At 36.9% G+C, this 24693-nt stretch overlaps 2 protein-coding genes across 3 annotated transcripts; both read right to left on the bottom strand.

Annotated features, from left to right (window-relative positions):
- Nucleotides 1-373: 373 nt before the first annotated feature.
- wdr93 (WD repeat domain 93) lies at nucleotides 374-6500 on the bottom strand. Its single transcript, XM_065289124.2, has 15 exons — nucleotides 5827-6500; nucleotides 5515-5716; nucleotides 5363-5427; nucleotides 5192-5270; nucleotides 4956-5029; nucleotides 4661-4745; nucleotides 4345-4534; nucleotides 4184-4254; nucleotides 3051-3137; nucleotides 2818-2949; nucleotides 2433-2646; nucleotides 2286-2346; nucleotides 1879-2035; nucleotides 1302-1491; nucleotides 374-479 (listed from the first exon to the last, which is right to left on the bottom strand). Exons 1-15 carry the CDS (start codon nucleotides 6082-6084, stop codon nucleotides 404-406), a joined length of 1941 nt encoding a protein of 646 aa, XP_065145196.1. The 5' UTR covers nucleotides 6085-6500; the 3' UTR covers nucleotides 374-403.
- Nucleotides 6501-8662: 2162 nt separating this feature from the next.
- Nucleotides 8663-23109, bottom strand: myzap (myocardial zonula adherens protein). 2 transcript variants are annotated; one of them, XM_065289126.2, is made up of 14 exons: nucleotides 22628-23109; nucleotides 21631-21705; nucleotides 15801-15896; nucleotides 14771-14929; nucleotides 14274-14366; nucleotides 14009-14122; nucleotides 13450-13602; nucleotides 12727-12852; nucleotides 12308-12436; nucleotides 12116-12210; nucleotides 11731-11836; nucleotides 10131-10214; nucleotides 9721-9782; nucleotides 8663-9636 (listed from the first exon to the last, which is right to left on the bottom strand). In XM_065289126.2, the coding sequence occupies exons 1-14, from the start codon at nucleotides 22700-22702 to the stop codon at nucleotides 9276-9278; spliced, it is 1728 nt and encodes a 575-aa protein (XP_065145198.1). In that variant the 5' UTR covers nucleotides 22703-23109; the 3' UTR covers nucleotides 8663-9275. The 2 variants fall into 2 exon arrangements, with proteins under 2 accessions (XP_065145198.1, XP_065145197.1); XM_065289125.2 differs by having other exon boundaries at nucleotides 9721-9827; nucleotides 22628-23108.
- Nucleotides 23110-24693: the final 1584 nt, after the last annotated feature.

Raw genomic sequence — 24693 nt, 5'->3', positions numbered from 1 at the left:
GTTGAAGACCAATGCCTATAGGCTGTCATATGAAATGAATAAGAGCGATACAACCAATAAAACTGTGTTGACATTGAGTATAATAATTAGCCATGATCATGTTTCATGAACAACTACCGACTGTCAAATTGTGTTAAATATAATGAAAATTATAATGATGAGAATGCTGCAATAAAAATCAATTGTCAAACAAGTCATTCTTTTGTGTGATGAGAGCACAAGCTTGGTGCGGGCTGAAGCCGTATACCTTATAATTCATGATTTCTAACAAAGACTCAAACTATAGAGAGTCACAAGTGCAGAATAAGACTCAAAATGCAATATGGTATCAACATTTCAATGCAATTGATTCACATAAATACAGAAGTAAAAATGCATTCTCTGTGTCACACTGTGTGAAAGTTCATTCAAAAACACGCTTCTGAAGCTGTTCCCATTGGATAGCAAAATTCCTGTTCCTCTCTTCCAAAGAGTCAAATCTACAGACATAAAGTATACGTACTATAGTGTTTTTGTTAATGCCAAATTATTGTTACACATAAAACAACCTGTTATCATACTTTATTACACGGCTCTCTGGAATGCTTGATTCTGATTGGTCAGTTGAGACATTTGCAGGTTCGTTCTTTTCAAATAATAACCGCTCCAAATTAATAACGCATAGCCGGACTACTTGTACGAGTAAAATCGCTCCACGCCAATAAAGATCAATAAGATCTTTATCTGTTTGGCGCCATCTTGTGACAAACACTGGACAACCACGACAAGACACAGACAGCTTACTGAGACTGAACTTGACGAAATAGAGCATGACAGCTATGAAGCCAACACACACAAAAATACAGAATGGGCATTAAAACTTCTCAAAGACTGGCTAAAAGAGAAAAAATGGAGACAGACAAGTATGAAGCAGAGGATCTTAATAAGGTATTACGATCATTTTATGCATCTGTGCAAAGTTTCGCGGAAGGATAAAAATGTTAATTTAAAACAAATATGCCAATAAAATGTTTCAAATTCATATTCATGTCCAGTTTTTTTTCTTATGTGGCAAGTAGCCGTGTAATAAGCGGGATAATGTAGAGGCAGCCGGTAGTTATTGGGAAATAAGCCCCTTCAGTGTGATACAAGACCCTCCGCTTCGCGTCGGGTCCTGATCACACTGTCGGGGCTTATTTCCCAATAACTACCGGCTGCCTCTACATTATCCCTTACGTATACTTATCCATATTGATTAAACTTTAGGTAAGCACTTTAAACGTTCTTTTATTGAGCTATACTGTAAACAACAGTTCACAAACCTCTCCTGAATGTAAAGGTTGCAGGCCTCCTCCAAACCTGACAGTGTGTCTCTTGTCTCTTTCTCTATGGCAGCTGGCAATGGAATCCGATACAGATCCAAAACTGAGCATTGTGAAAAGCTATAGAGGAAAAGAGTACCGTCACCCACTTCTTTATCCATCACCGCTTCCAAGGATGTTTTTCTGTCACCTAATAAACACAAACCAGTAATCATTAAAGGTTAAATATGTATTTACCACTGAACAACAAAGGAACTTGATAAAGTCGTCATTTGTACGATAACTTATATAGCAGAACATCATTTGTTCCTTTGAAAGTAAATTAGTCAGAGTAAATATTACTCTTTTTTTTCCACAGTCAAACTTTTGACTCTTAAAGGGATGGTTCATTTAAAAAAGAAAATTCTGTCATCATTTACTCTCATGTTTTTACAAATTGTTCTGATGAACACAAAGGAAGAAATTTTTTTAGGAATGTTTGTATCAGAAGCCCCACTGACTTCCATAGTAGAAATAAGAATACTAAGTCAGTGGTGCTTCTGATCGGTCCCTTTAAACCTTACAATGTGAAACGTACCTCTAATATACAGATTTTGTTGGACTGGATCCAGCACATGCACAGGTTCCCAGACTGGACCCAGCAAATGGGTCTGAGGCAGGTTTATGAGGAACACGGGTGCTGCATCATCCATTTCCCATACAGATACCTGCCCATTTCTTTGCATCAGCAAAGCCTATAAATAACTTCATGAATTAGCACAGATACTGTATTTATGTTGCTATAGGATTCTGTAGGATCCTGTAAATTGATTAGCTATAGATACAGATCAAGGACAAATTTGTATGTAACCAAGGTGTCCCAACCGGAACAAAGCTTCTGACATTACTATTACTTTAAAATACAAAAGAAAACTAGAACACATTTAAGCAGGAATCAACTAGTATATCAGATAGAATTATACTCCAAACGTAGGTTGTTTTTACCAGAGACTTTAGGAAGGGCACAGGTTCAACAACAGTGGCAAAACTGGCAGGATCTCCAGGTCTGATAAATGAAAAAGCAAAAACATTTTTCAAGCACCATGTACAGTATTTTTTATGGAAAATGTATTAGCTGTGGGTGTTTTCTACCTCTTAATAAATTCAACAATTTGTGAGTGTCCTCCATGTCTTGTTGTCACACTGTAGCATGCCCCACTTCTGCACATGACCAGGAACTGTAGTTTGGGTAAAAAGGGGCCTAGATGAAGAGGAGCGACTTGCAGTTGCTCAGGATTCCGCAAAATGAGCTTCAGCCTGCATAATGGACTGTCTCCAGGGATTACAATATTGGCATATGGACACACTGCACCACCAAAAGATAGGAAAAAGTGGTAAATGTCTTAATGTCACTATGAACAATGTATGATTGTATGTATTGTGCTATCATATGGTGCTATGACCACTGAAATTGTTAAAATTGAGCAATATCATACATATTATTTATGAAGACTAAAGCTTGGTAAAACAATCTTACCAAATCTTCGATCCCATACGGTTACCAGCTGACTGACAAGCCCCAGAACAATGAACCTTGTACAGGCACTGACAGCAGAGCAGAGGATTTCCTGAGAATTTGGCCACAAAATATCTGGCCTAGGTTCAACATCTGATTTAAAAGCAGATTTAAGTTATTAAAAGAAAAAACTTTAATGTAAACATCTTTATTTAAAAAAACAAAACATATTTATGAGCTAAAATCTGGTGTACCTGTTTTTTCTTTTGCAGTCTTTACCAGAAGATACTGTAAGAGATTATTACTGCCACTCCACCACAGACATAAGACAATGGGAAAATCTGTTTAACAAAATAAAAGTTAAGGGATTTAATATTATGGTAAAGCATGATGAACAAACAATGAGAGGTATGCGTATGCAGTTGTGTTATAGCATTTATTTGTCTTTATTAAAGGGATACTCCAGTCAAATATCAAAATAAGTCCTTGCCCTTCCAAGCTTTATAATGGTAAAAAACAGGAATCAGGGAACAACTTCTGACTTTAAACCCTGAAAAGTGCGTTCATCTTTCATAGATGTAATCCACACAGCTCCAATGGGGTTAATAAAGGTCTTTTGCGGGTAATCGATGCAATTTTGTACGAAAAATATCCATATTTCAAACTTTATAAACTGTAATAACTAGCTTCCGGTAACAATGCCATCTTGGACTCAAGCGACTCACGAGAGAATTGCAGCATAGTGAGCAATGCTTACGGTACTATAGGTACATTGTGCAGTCCAAGATGGCATCGTTAACGGATGCTAGTTACTGTATTATAGTTTATAAAGTTTAAAATATGGATATTTGACTTACAAAATCACATTGATTACCCGCAAAAGACGTTATTAACCACTTTGAGCCGTGTGGATTACTTCTGTAAAGGATTTTTACATTTGTATCATCTGTAATTTTGACATTTGGCTGGAGTATCGCCTAACTGTCACTGTTATGCCAGTTTAATGGCAATACAGTTGTTCATGTTAGTTCATTCTGCATTAACTAAAGTTTACAGTTGAAGGCGGGGTGCATGATCTCGAAAAGCCAATGTTGATATTTGAACTACAGATACCCCAATAGAATCTGGACCTTCAGTAGACATGCCCCTTATTGCTGATTGGCTAAGTGTGACTCCCTTTTCCAAAGTGTTTTTCAAAAATCATGCACCCCGGCTTTAATAGTTAAAACATTAACAAATGTTAACAATTACAACCTTGTTGTAAAATGTTACCCAAACTTTTGTGAGGAAATATGTTTAAAAAATCTTGTACAGTTCTTTACAAAAACAATTTTTTTCCCAATTGACAAAATGTTGTGTGAAATAATCTCTTTCATTCAAAATTCACCTCTAGTTGACTTTGCTCCCCCCGGCAATGGGCAAAGCCCCTCATGCAGCAAAAAGTGAAACGTGCAGTTGCTATAACAAAAGAAGATTGACATAAATCTTGCATTGCTTGCTACAGATTAAATTGAAATCTTGCTTTTAAAAGTCATTTATCTATCTTACCTGGGCCCATCTGGTTTCTGCTGTGATTGTGTCATTGGGTAGGTACTAAGGTACTTTGCAAACATTTTCTGAAATGCCACTTCTTGGTTTTCCCATTGGAAACTGCTAATCATGTGATTTTGGCCTGAGCCTATTATGGTGCCATCTCCTGTTTTCTGCAGAACTTCAAATGGACTTTTCAAGGAGGTTCCTTACAGACATAAACAGTAATTTTTCAGATGAAAAAATTAAACGCATATAAAACATTTCCAAAAAAAACGATTAAAAATGTTACCAAACACACAAATAATGTTTTAAAATGTTTTAAATTAGATACCTGCAGGGATTTCTGGAGGTTTAATCTTCATAAGTAAGACTATGGGAGACAGTTTGACCTCTGTGGGTGTATGGGTGTGTGTGGTCTACAGATAAAACAGCAGCAGAACATTAACTTCTCATTATAGCAACTCACATTACAAAGCGAGCAAGTGAGAAAACTGAATATAAAAAAGGGCATTGAAATGAACATTAATATAAAAAAGTTGCCATGCTGAATTTGTATTAAAGCATTCATGTAGTAAAGATATATGGATACAGTAATTTTGTTTCCTCAATGTATTTATAACAATTACCTGTTTGATTTCCAGCTCTTTTAGCCACAATTCTTTTGGGAACCGATAAACATCCAACCAAACAGATCCACTTGCTTCAGCGATATTGACAAAAGCATATTAGCATGAATGGATTTAAATGTAATCTTAGTTTTACACTTTCTTGCTAGTTAAATGTAAACTGATTTAGTGTGTTTTAAATAAGTATATTTTAAGAAAAAATACCTATTCTGGTGATATTTTGATGTGGAACTTACAGGTCATGACTGCAGCTCCGAAGTCTCCACGTTTAGAAACTTCAAATTTTGTACAGATGTGTCTTTGGTTTATATCATCCTGCAAAAAAAATGAAACATTATGCCATGCATTTCAATTACAACAAAACATTAACAACAAATATAACTTTTTAAAAACCATTCTGCACTTACAGTTTCATTGAGGACTTTAATAAAATAAATATTCTCTGTGCGATGAACAAACAGACGTGCAATACCTTACAAGACAGAGAAGAGAGATTTAATCCTCAAATTAAAACCCACAAAATGAAGACCCATGAATTTGGATCCATGAAATGAATTACCCATGTCATCCACTGTGCATAGGAGGTGGGTGCAATTTTCCAAAGAGGCACAAGAGATGCTGGTAAGCTCCACTCTTTCATCCGTCCATGTTCTTACACATGTGAGAGTGGAAGTACTGATCACTGACAGACCATGAGCGTGACCCAGAAACAAGTAAAGTCCATCATCAGAGCACACAATAGCATTAGTTCTACCTGGAAGCTAGAAAACAAAACAAAAACCTTTAAATTAAAATGTTAATAGAAAAAATAGCATTTTGGAGATATGCATTCAAATAATTTGAAATTCCAGTGCAAGCATTGTATACGTACCGTATATTCTTTACTAGGACTTAGCACAGGAACCTTTATTGTTGCCTCTGCCTCCTCTCTGATCTTGTCCTGCTTTGATATATCTTCCCATGCCCTGTCAACTAGACTGTTCAATATCTTATTGATCACCCTGACAGACTCGGATAGCTTATGCTCGTGCTCATACAGATCTGTAAAATAAGTCATGTCATCATCTTCACTGCTGCTGTAGTCTGATGGCTCTGGAATCTCAAGTCCTTTTCTGAGGTATACAGCCATTCTAATGTCTAAAAAAATGACCAAATACGATTATTATATTTGCCCAATTTTCAGCATACATTTTTACATGAATGTCTTTATATAAAAGCTTTAAAATGAGTAATCCTGTATGGTGTTAACATGTACAATGACAAGCAGAGTTGCATTGTACATGGTGCTGTGCTAATACTCAGTAAAGTCTTATATTACAATAGCTTTTTAATTTGGACATCATTCAACCGATTTAACACATGTTTTGCTGTGCAAAAATAATGTGAGAAAAGTAAACTAAACAATTAACACTTGCAGTACTTAAACTGGTTGAAATCGATTGGTGATTAAAAATAGTTCTGAAAAATGTTAAAGACTAATCCAATTGAAAACAACTTAAAAATGAATGAATAATTATCAAGTTTAGCACAGCACCTTACCGTTGAAGCTTCATTCACTGGAGTACTTCCGGTTTGTTAGGCTGTCATGACAACCGCTTACAGTCGCGAGCTGTGCACTGAAGCTTGTGAAGTGAAACAGAAATAAGGGATACATCCAGCCGGTTGTTATCACAAAATAAGCGGCCTTGTATCAACCTGAGGGGATTTATTTTCTATATATATATTTATTATATATTCCGCTTTTGCACAACTGCTTGCCACATAAGTAAATAATTTAAGTAAATAATTCGACATGAAATTTGAAATATATTACCTAATTTTTAACACACAATAATGCCAATTATTACTAAAATTCATGTTCTCTCAAATTTTTACTAGCAGTTTCATTTTACCTATGTTTATAACTGACCAGCAGAAATAGAAATTATAACAAATGGTAATCTGATAAAAGACAAATTTATCCAAATAAAATAAATTGTTTTATATTTGTAAAAAAATACAAATGTATCAAAATTAAAATGAAATCTGGCCCCAGATGCTCAATTTACACCCAGGTCAAAAGTAGTTCTCTAGTGTTCTATCAAGCACTAATTTTGTACTTATTATACAAAAAATCTTCTTTAGTACGTCTAAGAACATATATAACGTCAACAGCACTTTGGTCCCAGAAAACACCCGTAAAATTGGCAGAGAGGCTTGTGTGTGAACGCAAACACGTGCCGTAAATGTTCTGGGATCGCTCGTGAAAGAGGACCTAGTACCACTGCCGTAAGATCCCCAGAAAATCCTCAAACAATGCCGTAAGGGGCGTGCTGTAGTGAGGACACATGTGCCATGGCAACATGAGGTTATGGTTCAGCTCTTTAAAACAAATAGTTTACATGCAGATTAACATTCTCAACGAGAAATGTCTGCAAACTGGACTGAAGCAGATGAAGCTCCGTGCTGAAGTGAAGATCATTCGGCAGCATAAAAGAATAGCGAGTCATGCGCTCATATGAGTTTATAATAAACAAAAATGCACGCACATCATCACAACAAGAAATATATATGGCTGTTGACATCAGGCTTACATTGAATTTTGACGTCAGATCAATGTTAGATTTTGACGTCAAAACAACGTTGGGTCTTGACATCAGGCTAACATTGGATTTTTGACATCAGATCAACGTTGAATTTTGAGGTCAAGCTAAATGTTGGATTTTGACATCAGATCAATTTTGGGTCTGATGTCAAAACCCAAGGTTGATCTGAAGACAAGACCCAACACTGATATGACGTCAAGACCCAGCGTTGATCTGACCTAAAGACAACCTTGGCCTGATCCAAATCCAATGTTGGGTCTTGACGTCAGATCAAAGTTGGGTCTTTACGTCAGATCAACGTTGGGTCTTGACGTCAGATCAACATTGAGCCTGACGTCAAGACCCAAGTTGGCCTGATGTCAACACAATGTTGATCTGACGTCAAAATCCAATGTTGGCCTGACGTCAAAATCCAACGTTTATCTGACTTCAAAATCCAAGGTTGTTTTGACGTCAAAATCCAACGTTGATCTGATGTCTAAAATCGAAGTTAATCTGACGTAAAGACCCAACAGTGGATTTTGATGATGACAGATCAAAATTGGATTTTGACATCAAATTAACGTTGGATTTTGATGTCAGATAAACGTTGGATTTTGATGTCAGATAAACGTTGGATTTGGACATCAGATTAATGTTCAAATTTAACGTCGGATCAACGTTGATCTGATGTCAAAATCCAACGTTGATCTGACGTCAAGATGTGTGCTACGCCACTTGATGACATCAGATTACACCAAGCAGCAGACTGATTTCTTGAATTCGTCCATTCTCGCTGTACTCTGATGCCATCTGCTTGTCAGTTCTTGCATTGGACATTATATAAACATTATAAATTCTATTTTAAAAGACAGATTCAATAAAACTCACTTAGTTGTAGGTTTAGGAATATTTCATTTATTCAACAACAAACCCAGTGATAGGCTACAGAAATATAGAATTCAGTAAGTGAAAAATACTTATAAAATACCAAATATATGTTAACAGGAACCGATTTACCTGTGCTTTATAAAGCTTACATCATGTGATTTTGGCAACTGAGGCAAGTCAGCAAAGTGCTATTACACATGAATCTGATGAACCAACACAGATGTTCTGTTCTCATACAATTTTCACAATGTATCTGAAAAATCAGATTTACCTTTATTAGAGGTACTTAAGTGTATAGTGAATAATATAACACATTTTCTTTTCTTTTCAAGTTTAATAGAGCTACAAAAGTAAAGAAAATGTAGTTGGTGGCGCCTAAGTGACTCCAAAGGGAAAGTGCAACAACAGAGAGTAAAAGTCCAGTTATGTAAACTGCTCTCCTTGTACTAATAAAGTTGATGTTTTAATGAAGTTTCAAAATATTACAGCTTAATATGTTTTAAGCTTTGATCACAGTTAAAGAACTACCATCATTCCTTTTCTTAAAAAAAACCCCTCATAAAGCCTATTGACTTTACTTTTATAACAAAATAATATCTGGGTAATACAGTTTAGAAAATAAGCTAATCAAAATGGGCTCAAAAAAGAAAATATAAATATACAATTGTAATATATAAAGAGCTATTTCATCACATAAAACACCTACCTGTACTACATTGTACATAAAGCAAAACAGAATGCATCAACATACACTTGAAAATAAGTTATTCACAGATCAACAGGCAATTTACATACACTAATGTTACTACATGAGCAGTAACAAAACAAGAATACTTTATGTTCAAGAGCATCGGCCTCATTTCGTTTATTCAATGTTAATATTTGGAGTAATCTCCATCAGCCTCATAAACGGAGTGTTGAGCTGAGATGAGCGGGTTCTCGGTCTAGGACTCATGGGAGAGATGGACAGTTCTGAGGTTGGGGAGGTTGGAGATCGTATAGACTCTGACTCATTCTCATAACTGGTCTGAACATAACTTGAGGTTTCTAGTGTAGTTTGCGTGGTGCTTGTCATACTGTCCTGTGTATTTGTTGTACTGGACCGCAGCATTGAGGAGTATTGTCCAGGAGTATATTTAAGGAGACTACTGGTCAGTCTGCTGACTCTTGGAGATGATTGGAAAGAACTGGGTTGGACAGGAGCTACATACGGCTTCTCCTCAGATCTAAGAAAAAAGGAAGAGAATGTGGGTGTAGACGTTGTCTCGAAAGCGCATTGTAATTTCTAAAGGCAAGGCGGTGTTTATTACCTAATGGGTAGGTCACAACCAACTCCAATTTCTCTGGTGGATACTTTAGTTTCAGATGCTCTCTGTATAGACATAAAATACTTCAACTTGTCTTCTAACTCATTATTCTAGGAAAAGAAGCATATGGCAAAGGACAGGGAGTCAGATGAGAGACATTGAAAACTGAGCAGAGAATTTCTCTGACAGATACATAGACAGACTGTTGTACTCCAGCTGATTCACGGACGTACAAGAAATTCGAAATGACAATCAAAAGAAATCAAGCAAAAAGCTTCAAGCTGACAGAATAGCAGTGGAATGTGGAGCGTTCACATTCAGCATGCTTGTTCCAACTATTCTGTGCTTTTAGTTGATTGATTTATGCAAGAGGCATGCAAATATCTGATTTTAGCTACATGGTCCTACTTTACCTCACACTCAACAATGGCAATCCTGTCCAGCAGCTCAGTGATGAACATGTCCTTCTGTGCAACTTGACCTCTTAGTGTTTCAACCTGTGGAATTTTTGATTGGTTTGTTTACATTTTATTTAGAAATATTACATTTTTCTACAAAACTTGGAATCATGTTGAGACATTAAAGGTGCAATGTGGGACTTTTAGTGGCATCTAGTGGTAAGACTGTGAATAAAGGGGATGCACCAGTGGCGGCCGGTGACTTCTTTTTTCGAGGGCGCACGATGCGAAGTTCGTCATAATGTGTGTGGTTCGTAATTTCTAAATATGTGTTCTGAAGCGTCGATCCTATGTGCATCGCGTGTCTTGTCAAAATAAGTGCCTGCTACAGACGCATCTAACGGGTTTGTGATAAAAAAGACGCTTGCGTTTGCCAGAGACTCGTATAATCTCATGCGTAATCAGAGTTTACAGTTAAGTGAGTGTCTTGCGTGTATTTTGTGAACGTGAGCATCTCATAAACGGTTTTGATGAGTGTGCAGCAGGCATTTATTTTGACAAAACACATGATGCACATGGTTCACATGACGCAACAAACACATATTTTGCAACACATGACACTCCAAACACTTTGAATTTGCGCTCCTCGGATGAGCAGTCACCAGCCGCCACTGGTATGCATGTGACGTCATTGTCGACAACAGTGATTGCGGTTACGCCCACTAATGTGGCAAAAAGTCTGAGTGTCAGCATTAGCATAACGTGGAAAATGCGTCTAAAATGGGAAAAGTAGTTGGGTGATCGACTGTGCTAACAGATTCAACAAAAATTTGGAGCTGTCTTTTTTCAGACTGCAAAAAAACACTCAAAGGAAAAGTAAATCAGTAGCATTAGCCGTATGTCAGGGATGTAAAATTTTGGGATAAACAATCCTATAAAAAATACACCATTTAATACTCTTTTTCTGTGTAATTGCAAAGTTTTGTCAGTGAGCCTTCATTAAAATAACATCCATTATTATGAGGCTTGTGTTCTACAAAGGTGGGATGGTTTAATAGTGTTAGGCAAGACGAACATATATGTCAGGAAAAGCAATGTCTGGCCATAAGCCAATGTCCACAGACTACTGGTTGTTTGGCAAGTTGTTAGGGTGACTGTTAAGGCCAACTAATATCAATTTAAGCTGATAATAGTCAGTTTTACAGCAGCCGCTTTGAAAACCAACCATTTTGTTGAATTTTTTACCACTCAACAGGGCGAGCTCCAGCGTGGTCACGTGGAAAAGTGACGGCGTTGCATACCCTCTATTGCAACCAACAGCTCAGTCCCTTTCGAAATGCAAGATGAAGCTATGGTAGCCGACATACAAATAATCTACGACAATGTAGTTACAGTTAGTTTAGGGCTACAACAGTATATAAACATGACGGTGCAAATTGGCGACTTCCATTTAAGGGGCTCGCAGCTCATTTTGTAGGGTCTATATACACATGATAATATAGTTATGTATATTATATTGCATTTATGTTAAGAGATCCTTCTTAAAGTCTCACATTGCACTTTTTACTGTTATCTTAATTGGTCTACATGATACAATCAGAGTCTGAATCCTCACCTCTTCTATCATAGTTTTGACCTTTCTCTGCTGAGAAAACACCATATCATTGAGATGCTTTATTCTTTCTTTCAGTTCTGCCGCTTCCCCCTTTAGCTGCTCAGATCTGAGATGAGACACGTTGTTTTTGAGTGTTATATATGCAATAAAACCACTATTGCAATGAAATAAAATTATAATCCTGATGGTTTTAAATGATTTTCTCTCAGAAGAGAATTTGGAAGCGCTGTGCATTATATTGTCTTGAAATATAATTATAGTACCGCTGTTTCTGGTTATTAGTGCCCATAGGCTGAAATAATGTTAAGTATCCTTAATTAAAAACACAACATTGTCACAAAATTTAGCTGAAAAACTTGTTAAAGGTATATACTGGATGTCTTACTGTTTAGCCACTGCTTTGTCTGCATGGTCAACTTGGTCCAAACCACGCAAGCGTTGTTCACAGTCACATAGTTTTTTAATGAGGTCACCCTTCTCCTGTTATAAAGGATGGTGTTTTATTAATACAATAAATAATAATAATAATAAAATGTCTTCAGTTCTGATCGTTTCCTTCAGGGGTAATATTATTTACCTGAGCCATACAGCTCAGTAGCCGCTCCACCTCTATGATTCTTTGGTCCCTTTCAGCGATCTTGGCTTCAGCTATTTTAACATTTTTCTCTGCTTCTTCAAGCCTCCTCATGTAGTCGTCCAGCTGTGCCTGTGTAAAGTTCACCAACAATTTCAATCGATTCCTTACATCCACCACTAGGTGGAACCCTTATGTTAAAAAAAATACAATTTCTATTCTCCCTGGTGAAAAACTACAGATGTTTCCTGTTATAGGACTGGACTCCTCACACCCTGTTTGTGAACTATGAAACTCTTTTGACAACGTGTTACAAGTTTACAGTACAATAACATAAAGTATTGCACATACTTAGATGCTGTAGTTCATGCAACACTGAAATGCATACCAAGTCTTTGTTAGGTATCTGTATAGTAATGTACCTGCAGAGCTTCTATCTCTTCTACATATTTCTTCTGTTGTTCCCGCAGCTGTTCCTCATATTCCTTCTGAAGCTTAGCACTCAGCTCCTTCAATGCCTGAGTTTTGGCTTCCTGAGACGTCTCCACCTAAACAAAAAAAGGAATGTATTACTACATCACTAAAACATGCATTCGGACATTTCACGTTTTTTAAAGTTAGTATTTTTGCAGAATTTGTACCAGTCAATATTATAGGTCTTTGGTCCGCTTGTTTGTTTTTTATTTATTCTAAACACCATTGCAGCATCTATGGCTATTTTCATGGCAAGAACTGATTAATCCAAACACAAGTTAATCCACAAAAGTTTATCCATACACATTGGGGGAGAGGCAACTTGGCACTCTCCAATTTACCTAACTCCGGAGTGCCCGGAATAAACTCAGCTGACACAAACTGCACATAAAAAGGCCACCTGACCTAGCCGGGGCTCGAACCGGGGAACGTGTTGCTTTTTTCCTCCCCAAACAATGTTTTGATGGTCTAAGTTTCTATTCTTTCATGTAAAAATTTGGATAATAAAAACAACCTTTGATACAAAGTATCAAAGTGATATTGCTGTTTCCCCCAAACGAGGTTTCCTTCTAGAACCATGGTATTTTGTAAAGCACAATTTAAACATTATGGTACATAAATAGGGTAATTATACAGTACTAAGTGTATTTTTGTGTGTGTAGTAAGTGCACCTGATTTTTCAGAGACCGATTTTCAGCTTGTGCTGCTGCTAGTTTTCTCTCCGTCTCTCTCAGTTTGTCTTCAGTCTTCTCCAGGGAGCTACGGAGCGATTTCATCTCACCCAAGTTTCCCACTCGGTTTTGACAGTTTTCCAGCAATGATTTCTAAAACAGTAGCACAGACAGGATTATAATAATTTCACTGACAAACACAGGGGTAGTTTCTCAAAGTGCATGCTTGCTTTGGCTGAACACAAGTTCTTCTACATTTTTAATTGCGACATTTGCATTAAACGTATTTGCAAAACGATTAACGCTTCCAATAAAGTTTTCAACTGAAACTGCTCAAAAGTAACTTTTCAAAAAGTGTTTTGTCATGATAGAGCATGAATTTATTTACATATCATCATCAAATAATGATTTTTTTATTATTTTATCCAGTCTAATGTCATCTATGCAACTGTAATATTTACGACATTATAGTTTGACCGATACCAATATTTGTAGCAAACACTCAATTCTCTCAAAGCTTTTTCTTCAGGAGGTGGCAATGCCCGTATTGTTTGTGTACCTGCAGATCAATGTTTGCTGATATGAGAGAGCTGTTCATCTGGTCAAAGCTGTCCATAGCTGAACTCCTCGTCCTCACCTCTGACTCTAGGTGGCGCTTATGAGCATTGGCCACCTTGGAACAAACACAGTCAACGCATTGTCTTACCACTATCAATTATATTTTTAATAGCATCTGACAGGCTAAGGCTGGGCTGTTATTGTTTTGTGTGTTAATAAAAGAAAGATTATATTTTTAGACATGAGTCATTGTGTCTTTTACTCACCCTTAATTCCTGAGATAATTTTTGCATTGACTGTTGCATCCCTCCGAACTGGCCATACATTCTCTCTCTGACTTTTTCCAAAGAGTCACGTACCTATGGGGACAGGAGAAAGTGTGGGTTTTAATTAAAATATCATAAAAAACATTTAACACCCTCTCTGTGAAACATTTTGCTTGATCCTGATTCTAGAATAGTTAAGTTCCACCTATATTCAAACACCTGAACTAGTTAATCAAGGTCTTCTGGTTGATTCACAGTGGTTGTAGCTCAGTGACAGCAGGTATCTGTAGCTCAACTGCTAAAGCACACAATGTCAAGGACATGGGTTCAATTCCCAAGGAAAACACAGACTGATAATATGTATTCATTAAATATACTGTAAGTCATTGGATAAGGTCGCAGTTTATTTATCCAGCCAAATCCTACAAACATCCTGATGTTTTTGCTGAACTATTCACAGTTTCAAAAAAGTAAAAAAAATCTCTTTCTGCGCTTACCTCTCTGATGTAGCTCATTTCATCCCTTAGGTGATTGACAGACCACTCGCGTGCCATCACTTCCTGTTGGTGGCTGGGGCTTGTGCTCTGCACCACGCCATAGACTCTGGGCCCTTGCTGAGCAGGCTGGCTATTAATGATGCCATTGGATACAGGACGCTGAGGGAAAAGGACCACAGCGGTCAGATTTCAGTTTGTAGATGCGTTTAAAAGGAGAGTGTCACTGTTTGTGTTTATGTGTATAAGCTATACTGCTATATATCTATTAGTGCATCCTGGACAAAAAAGAAAGACCAGGGCTGTCAGTGTTAAGGTGGGTATATATTTAAGAGTAAAGGAGTGCATCTAAATGTCAGGGTATTTTTAAGCATTACTGCAGAGTGTGCAGAAAAAGGGCTTGGGAGTCAGAATTGTCCTCAGTGAGCGTGTCATATTTCTGCAACGCTGTACAAAAGAATTAAAATCTCAATTGTAGTATTTTTATTTAATTGAAACTGGGAATATTTCACAAACTTGTGAGTTTTTAAGCCAAATTTTCAAAAGCATGCACAACATGGAATGCTAAAAACATGTTGACATTATTTGTTGAACGTAGATAGAGAAGATATTTATTTTGTGAGAATGCCACGGGGAAAGGAAGGTAAAAGGAAGAAGGTGTTATAATGCCACACCCTAAATGCTCTTGCTCAAGGGCACATCATTGGTGATCAGTGACTTTTGAATAAATTCGCTTTGCTAACTGGGCTGGTGTTTCTGCGTCAAACACTTTGATGCATTATACAGTAGGTCAATTATATCTACTATTACTTCCAATACTTAAGAAAGCTTTTTTTCACGTTTTTAGCAATAAGCGTACAAACAAGCATCTGTGTTTACATTACACCATCAGGTTCATATAAAATGACTCGGATAATATTACAAGGTGTCATAAATATACTCATGGACAAAAACAGGTTTTGTGATTCTGTAAAGGATCTGATGTAAGAATACTGTGTTAATGCTAATCTTTTTAAGGTTTGTGTTATCGTACCTTGTCTTCCTGTTCAGATGATTCTCTACCAGGTGGTCTCTCTCTCTGCATGAGAACATTTTTCCTTTTCCAGGTACCATTGACCAATTTTTCATCCTGTGATGTAACACAGTGTAAAGTCATTTTATTGATCTTTTACAAGGTGTTTGGACATAAATGTGTGTTGGCAGTGTGTGAACACAACAACAAACAATAAATAAAATCCACCCTCTCAGTTTTTAATCACCATTAAACCAAAGCAGACATGCCGTTTTGATTCTTGTGATGTCACCCTGGTAAATCCCCCCACACATTTATATATATACTCATATATCACATATATATATATATATATATATATATATATATATATATATATATATATATATATATATATATATATATATATATATATATATATATACTATTTATTAAACGAAAGCTCTTACTGTCTGTTGGTAAGGAGGTGAGGGCATTTGCATGTATAGGAGCACACATGAAAACAGTGTTTTTTGCTATAACAAATGATTTGTGGGGTATTTTGAGCTAGAACTTCACAGACACATTCTAGGCACACATGAGACTTTTATTAAATCTTGTAAAAATGGGCATCATAGGTGCCCTTTAAAATGTCTTAGACTATTGCTTTAATCTCCTATTTAAGAAGCTTGGCTGTATTGGATTTGATGTTAAATAACAATAGTGTGGAAAATGTGTAACAACCTTATAACCTTATGCTACTTGTTAAAGGGGGGGTTCAACGGTATTTCATGCATTCTGACTTATTAACACAGTTTAAGAGTTGTTTCCTCATGCAAAACATAGGCAAAGTGTCAAAAAAGCAGTTGGACTTGTGACAGAGTATTTCTGTGCCTAATGCACTTTGCCAGGGTTCGTACAAGTTTCGAAAAGTCTTTTTTGAATACGGGTAAATATCGTTCATGAGTTGCATGCGGTAAGTAAGACTTCTGTGTTATGTTGGAAATTGGCGCATAAGTGCATATAATGTAAATGACACGAACATGTAGTGAATCATAAGTTATCCATTCAGTGTTGCGTGACTCGCTCCTCCTGCAGCTCATAACTCCTCCTTCCAATTTTTTTGATATGTAATTAGAAAGAATCGCTAGAGCTGATGTGTCTTTTATAAATCTAATAAAACTAAAGACTCTTCAGAGATATGAGGGATGCAGTACTACTCTATACTCCAGATTAACATCAGATGTGCAGAAACAGCGCGTGTAATAGGAGCTTTAAATACAATGCAAGCATGATTATTTAATAAATAAAAGTTTTATTGTTTATAAGACACGGTACTGCTATAATTCTCGGATGTTATTTTTCAACATTGTACAAAGATAAAGCAATATTGATCCACTCCAGCTGTGATCACACTGATAGGGTGTGGTACTCCCCTTTCCCAGGGCATATTTTCTCAGAACTGTAATCTTATTCATGTTGTGACCACACCTCTTTATAACTCTCTTCCAAAACATATAGAGCAGCTTCATCAATTATGAGAGAGTGAATAACAAATCATAGAGTCTGTAAGAAAGGGTCTTTAAAACTCATATAAAGATGTTCAAACTTTTAGCTGATGGATGAGCATGAGAATAACTCTTCATTAAAGTAGAAAGTCAAATATTTTGGAGTACAAAGACCAAAATTAATGATTTACCCCAGACTATCACTATAAGGGAGATATCGTGTGGGAGTGGGTAGAGATAAGAACGGTACATTCATGACAGTGAGCATTTTACAGATATTTCTACTTGACAACATTTAAGTATTTATATATTCCTGTGCACAGTATTTAACTTATATAGCACTTTATCTGTGCACCATGTTAACCCTTTGTGCACGGTATATTCTTCATTGCCCGTGTAGTATTACTGATTGAATTGCATGCTCTGTCCTCTCTCTCTCTCGCTCCAATAGTAAGCTCTTTTGTTATTGTCAAAGATGTGCCGATGGCTGTCTAGCACCTGCGCTTCACAGAGCATAACTGTTTATATACAGTGGGTGTAAAACTGCCCACTCCGGCTTTGCTGAAAGCAGAAACGCATTTATTCTGAGAGGCTGTACTTAATATTATTACAAGAAACAACGATCCTGGATCAGTGTGCATTTCTGACTTTCCTGTAATCCAACAGGTGTAACTCGGCCATAGGTAGGCCTGTCTCCCACGGTGGATACGATTACCAAACACACCCTTCTTCATTTTGCAGTGGGTTTCTTTGCCACTGTTATAAAAGTAATAGAATATCTTAAAAAATATTTTTTACTCCTTAAAAATGTTTTTACTCTTTAAATATTAACTATCCATTCTTTTTTCACATTTTTGTCTGTGTTATACAGTGTCACTATTAAGTGCGTATGTTACACATACTCAAAGCCAGTAAAGTTCAGTACAAAATCCCTCTTTAACTTTGGTACCCGTCTTATTTTCTGTAAATGCTTTGTATTACAATAAATAACAGACTTGGGTTCACCACTCTCCACTCTATTTAAATGTCATATGGATTCATTAAAAACACGGTTACACAAACATACAAGGATTATGGGTAAAAATGTCAAAACAACAGCATGAGAAGAAAGTAGGAGTAACTGGCCATATAGGCAGCTCAATATGACATCCACAAGACGCACATACAAGACAATGACAGGCTACAGCTGGACTATCCCAAGAGAGACACTGATAAGACAATCAACGGTGCTCTGTTGGCAGAACTCCTGGATTTCTTTTCCTCTTGGTATTTGGCTTAGAAAAGTGCTAGATGTTCCCAAAGCGGCTACTATCAGAGACCCAACAGTTTAACTTCAAAGACTAAGAGCTTCCATGCCAAGGTAGAGATAAAAACTCTCATGCAGATCTAGACGCATGTCTCTGGACTTCTTTCCAACACACTAATGGGAACTTGTTACTTAGTATGATATGTGGTTGGTAAACAAGCTCAAAATTTAACCTTGCCTCCCTAAGTAAACAGGTGACTCAACTCCATCAACTTTGTTTCATGTGACTCTGTTAAGGACATCTAAGTGAAATTTAAACAAGGCCTCGTTTGTTTTTAATATTAATAGATTAAGAGACATTTACACTGCACATATTGTTAAGGCCATTTCACACGGTACGCGGCAAAATCACCACACGACAGCTTTTCTCTTGCATTGGAAGCGTTTTGTGCAGCATTTAGTGTAAATATGTTTATCTTCAACGGCACATAAAGTGCCATGTCTAGAGAAGGGACAGGATTTTGGGTGCACGAGCAAGACGTATAGACCAACGCCGCTTCACCTCTATAATCGCCACCGTTTTGCAGATTTCCGCAAGTCTCCTATTAAAAAGAATTAAACACATGTGGTTGGTGCGTACCATGTGAAATGCCCTTTAGGCAGCACCACTGGGTGTATGCATGTGCCTTTCAGTAAACATGCATTGCATGCTTCTATTTCATTTTTCCATTCTCACCCTGAAACACTGACTGAACAAAGACACAGAACCATTTAAAGGGAAACACCACCATTTTTCAATATTTTACTAAGTTCTTACCTCAACATAGACAAATGAATACATACCTATCTTTTTTCAATGCGTGCACTTAATCTTTGTACAGCGCGTTGGTTAGCATTTACCCTAGCCCATTCATTCCTATGGCTCCAAACAGGGATGAATTTTATAAGCCACCAAACACTTGCATGTTTCCCTATTTAAAGACTGATACATGAGTAGTTACACGAGTAAGTATAATGGCACAAAATGAAACGTTGTGATTTTTTAAGCGGATAAAAAATGAGAACTATATTGTATGGCGGAATAGCACTTACTTTGCAGCACTTCAAACTTGGGGGGCAGTAACATCATCACTCCTTACTACTCCCCCTCTCGCTCAAACTCCCTTCAATATTACTGCACCAAAGTCGAAGTGCTGCAAACTAAGTGCTCTTCCGCCATACAATATACTTCTAATTTTTTATCCGCTTAAAAAAATCGCCATATTTTAATTTGTGCCACTATACTTACTTGTGTAACTACTACGACTAAGAGTCTTTAAATAGGGAAAACATGGAAGTGTTTGGTGGCTTCTAAATTCATCCCTGTTTGGATCCTAAGGAATGAATGAGGCTAGGCTAAATGCTAACACATTCACAACGCACTGTACAAAGATTAAGTGCACGCAATGAAGTAAGATAGGTATGTATTAATTTGTCTTAGTTGAGGTAAGAACATAGTAAAATATTGAAAAACTGTGGTGTTTTCCTTTAAAAACAGGTTCTTCTATTTGCAAATGTATAAGACAACCTGTTTAAAAAGACTAATTATTTTCTGTTTAGTTAACTCAGAAATCGTATTAAGAACTGTCTGTGTCAAAGATTTTAAGAAAAATAAACTATGGTAAATTAATGTTTGTTTGTTTATTCTTCACGTCATTCCAGCATCTACTGCTATATCTATATTCACGGCAAAAAAAATCCATACACAAGTAAATCCACACAAGTTGAGGTGCAATTTGGCATCTCCAATTCACCTAGCCTGCATGATTTTGGCTTGTGGGAGGAAACCGGAGTACAAAGGGAGAACATGCAAACTCCACACAGAAAGGCCACCTGACTTAGCCAGGGCTCAAACAGGGGACCTTCTTGTTGTGAGGCAACATTGCTACCCACTGAGCTGGTGAATTAAAGGTGCCGTTTTTCCTGATCCCATTTTTACACAGTTGGTGTGTAAAGTTGCAGTTAGAGCATAAATAATACATGCTAAATAATAAAGCTCAAAGTTCAATGCCAAGCGATATATTTTTTTTAACAGTTTGTTTCAAGTACTACAGAGAATGGCTGGTTTGGACTACAGCCCTCTACTTTCCATGACAACAATTTTCTGAATTTCGACTAACCTCCACCTACAGGAATACAGCAAAAAAGGGCATAACCATGTTGCGCTTTTACAGAGAAGACAAAGAGTTGCATTAGTAGAGTGTTTTCTTCAACATGCAATCGAGATGTTGTTATTTCCATCCCGGAGTCAAAATCCCCTTTGTTTGGCCTTTGCTGAGGACAGCTTCCTCAATCTGGGGTGACCTTTCCGGACAACAGATGCTAAGCTGCTGTCACCGAATCACAACAAACTGTACCAGCTACACAATCAGAACTCGTTACGTATTTCTGAAGAAGGGACTTCATAGAACAAGAAAGACATCAGCCCGTTTTAGGACAATGAAAACAGTATAGAGAAAAGTAAATTGTGTGAAAAATACAAAAATGACAATTCTGTCATGATTTACTCACTCTCTTGTTGTTACAAATCAGTATAAATTTTGTTGTTTTGATAAACACAATGGAAGATATTATAAGAAATGTTTCTAACCAAACTGTTCGTGGACACCATTTACTTCCATTTTTTCTGACTATAGAAGTGAATGGGGTCAATGAACAGTTTGGGTACAAACATTTCTCAAAATATCTTCCTTTGTGTTAATCAAAACAACGAAATGAATACAGGTTTGTAACAACATGAGGCTGAGTAAATGATGACAGAATTTTTAATTCCCTTAATGCAATGGAATGAATGAGTAAAAATATATAATATATGTATATTAGCATTGTGATGGTACAGTATCACAATGAAAAGCTGTTCATTCATTATCTGAATCAGAATCACTCCCTCATCAACACTTTATGTTTTTCTGTTATCAGGCAATTACTGTATGCTATTTGTGGATCTCCCCAAACATACTGTAAATACCAAAGTGAGTGAAGGGGAAGTCTGCTACTGTATAATGATGAAAAAGCAGGTTTAGCGCCAATCTGTCTGAAAGCAGGAATTTTATTGAAAGTTGCTGAAAATGATACTCACAATCTTTGCACTTTCATTTTGAGTTTTAGGATTGTCCTCAGGTCGCAGTGTGAGCCTGAGACGCCTAATTCCCCTCTGTTGGACGTGGTCACACAAAAAGAGCATTGATGGAAACAGCAAAAATAGACAGAGGGAAAAAACAAACAATGATCAGTCAAACTAAAGTCATCCTGTGGAGCAGGTATTTAAATTATGTAAAACACATCACACAATCGAGATGGAAATCATGCTGTGGGAAATGTAGCAGTGACAGTTATATAATGAATACTTGCTCATAATACATCTAATTTCTCAGATAGAGAATTCATACAGTCTATAGTACAACACACTTATAATATGTTTAACATGGGATGCTTTCTTAAACTGCCAAACATAACATTTACCTTACTATTATTACTATTTTTTTATCTAAACTTCATAAATTATTCAATTATTAACTATTTCAGATGTGTACATATGTATAGTCAAAAATTACAATGTCAATTCACTACGTATAGATGCCCTCTCCATTGTTCAGGTCCATCAGACCATGTTCTGTCAAAATGTCAGTTGATTAGCTGTAAGAATGGCAGCTGCCCACAGCAGTGACGGCTGAGTGCCAGGCCCTGATAAAATAAACATGACAGGGCCCGGCCTCCCAGAACGACAGCTCTTATTACAGCCCCTCGCTAAAAAACAACACAGAGTCGATGTGGAAACTCTCCTCACACACTTCAACAGCACGCCTCCGTGCCACTGATTATCAGGAATATGGCCAAGCCATTAGAGCATGGTCCAAAATACAAGTGACAGGCAAGAGATAAAGACAGAGAGTGGGAGAGGTTCGTGAATTGAAACAAGCAAAAGAAATGATGTGAAGAAACAATGACAGAGAATTCCTTGAACAGTATAGTTGAAGACTCGCAAGGAAACAAAGTTCAAAAACAAGCAAGGAAACATGAGAGAGGACAGGAAGACCTCCCCCCGTCTTAAGTTACTATACAACAATGTTTCTTACCTCATTGAGGTCCGTTATATTGGTGGTGGTGGTGGTGGTGGTGCGGGCAGCACCGGCCGTGCCATTTCGCAGCATGGCTCCTTTTTCAGTGTCCCTTTCTGTACACTCCACACATTCACACAAACTCAGATATCAATGTCTGTCCCCACCACTGCAGACTAAACAGCAAAGAGAGGAAGAATGGGAAGAAAGTTCCCCTCAACAGCTTTGCCAGAATTCCTTCCCCCGGATGAGAAGGAAGAGAGAGAGAGTGAGTATCGGGGAAAAACGTGGCTCAGTATTCCAATGTGCATAGGTCAGTAGAAAAGCAGCAGTCCACTGGGCAGGCAACTCCTGAATGACAGCGTTCCATGTAGACTCCTCCTGACTGATAGAGAGAGAGAGAGAGAGAGAGACAGAGAGAGAGAGCTGTCAGTGCTTCATTATCTGTACTGGCTACGTAAGCCTAGTTTCCCATCAAACCCGTCAGGCCACATTTCACTTGTGTGCTCTCTCTAGTACTCACCTACCTATAACCAGCTGCTTTCATGGGGTGTGGTTAATGTCATCAGGGTGGAGTCCTCTCCATTTCTACTGCCTCGGAGACAATGCACCTTACAAGTCATATTCCAGTTCTGCTTGCAATATGAGTGTTTTTGCATTGGTTAAAATTTCAAAATGCAGGAGCTGATCATTTCCTTAAAAAATTGCAATAATGTTCACAAAAGATATTTTTATGATTCATAAATGACCCTGGTTTTAGAACCAAACTGTCTGATGCAAGCTTTAATCTGTGTGATTTTGTTTACTTACTTCAAAGTGCGCACGTTGTAGTCAATCATTAATTTTCAAAACAGATCCACCTCCCAGTTTAATCATTTACTCTCCTGGTTTCACTTTGTCTGTATTTGTTTGATTCCCAGATTAAAAACACAAGCTGTGATTCCCAAGATATTTCAACAGACTTTGAACTAGATAACGTCTTCAACAAACGGGTAATTTGGTGGTTTTAGTGTCAAGTAATCTTTTGAACATGACATGGCTCATGAACATCTAGAAATCCAAGAGCAAGAAAATTAAGCAACATGTGAAAGGTCAAAATGGATTACGTTTCCAACCTTTCATGATGAAAGTTTTGATCTTTAGGGGAGTGGTACTCTCCTAAACTAGTAGTTAAGAATTTAAGTTAGATCAGTTCACTAATTCTCAATGAGGTACTTAAAAATATTCTTTCATCACTGTGCTTTTAAAATACATATTTCTCCAATTTAAACATGCAGGTTTGTTACTTTATTACTGAATAACAACAACTTGGTAAATAAATAAACAATCCAAAAATAAATTCATAATTTAACATTATTTTTCATTATTGTTTTGACTGACTGGAGTGATTTTTTTAAAGAGGGGTAAAGTAATAATAAAAATGTTTTAACATGACCCTAGAGGTGTCTTATCAAATTAAACGACAGCTGGAGAAAATCATAACAATGGTGGTGAAGAAAATGCAGAGGATGAATTATGATTTCCCATCATTATGATTTTCTCCAGCTGTATTTTTCATTTGATTTATTTGATCGGCTAAGACTTCAAAGCACAGCAAGATCACATAGAAAGAGTGTTGCCAATTTTGCGATAGATTTAGTGACTTTTCAAACTCTTTTATTGATCTTTTACAAAAATTACACTCAGTCTGATGTCTCACAACAAAATTAAAATATGCTAATACAAGCTTTTAGTTTTCAAGTATAGCCAGAAAGCAACATAATATAGATAGGCTGAATCTGGCCTACATTTGGCATTTCTGGCTTAATTTTGGCTTTTTTTTGCTCACAGCCTTGTGTGAAACAGCATTCGGCACTGTGTGAGTCTAGCCAACCAAAAGCAATACTGTAGGCACTTTTTTGAGTTTTGGTTGGCCAAAGAGTAATAAAACAACTAAATAGGTTTTTGTCATGGAGAAATGTCTAAATATTTTTGTCATGTCAAAACCCTTTGAAATATATATTCATATAACAGAAACTTTTCAAAACCTATTTATATGAAACCAGATTAACAAAGTAATTAATCCTAAAGGCAATATTAAAGCA

The sequence above is a fragment of the Paramisgurnus dabryanus genome, chromosome 2, assembly GCF_030506205.2.
Source record: "Paramisgurnus dabryanus chromosome 2, PD_genome_1.1, whole genome shotgun sequence".
Taxonomy (NCBI): domain Eukaryota; kingdom Metazoa; phylum Chordata; class Actinopteri; order Cypriniformes; family Cobitidae; genus Paramisgurnus; species Paramisgurnus dabryanus.
Note: the sequence above shows the minus strand (reverse complement) of the source record. Positions and strands in the feature narration are given on the sequence as shown.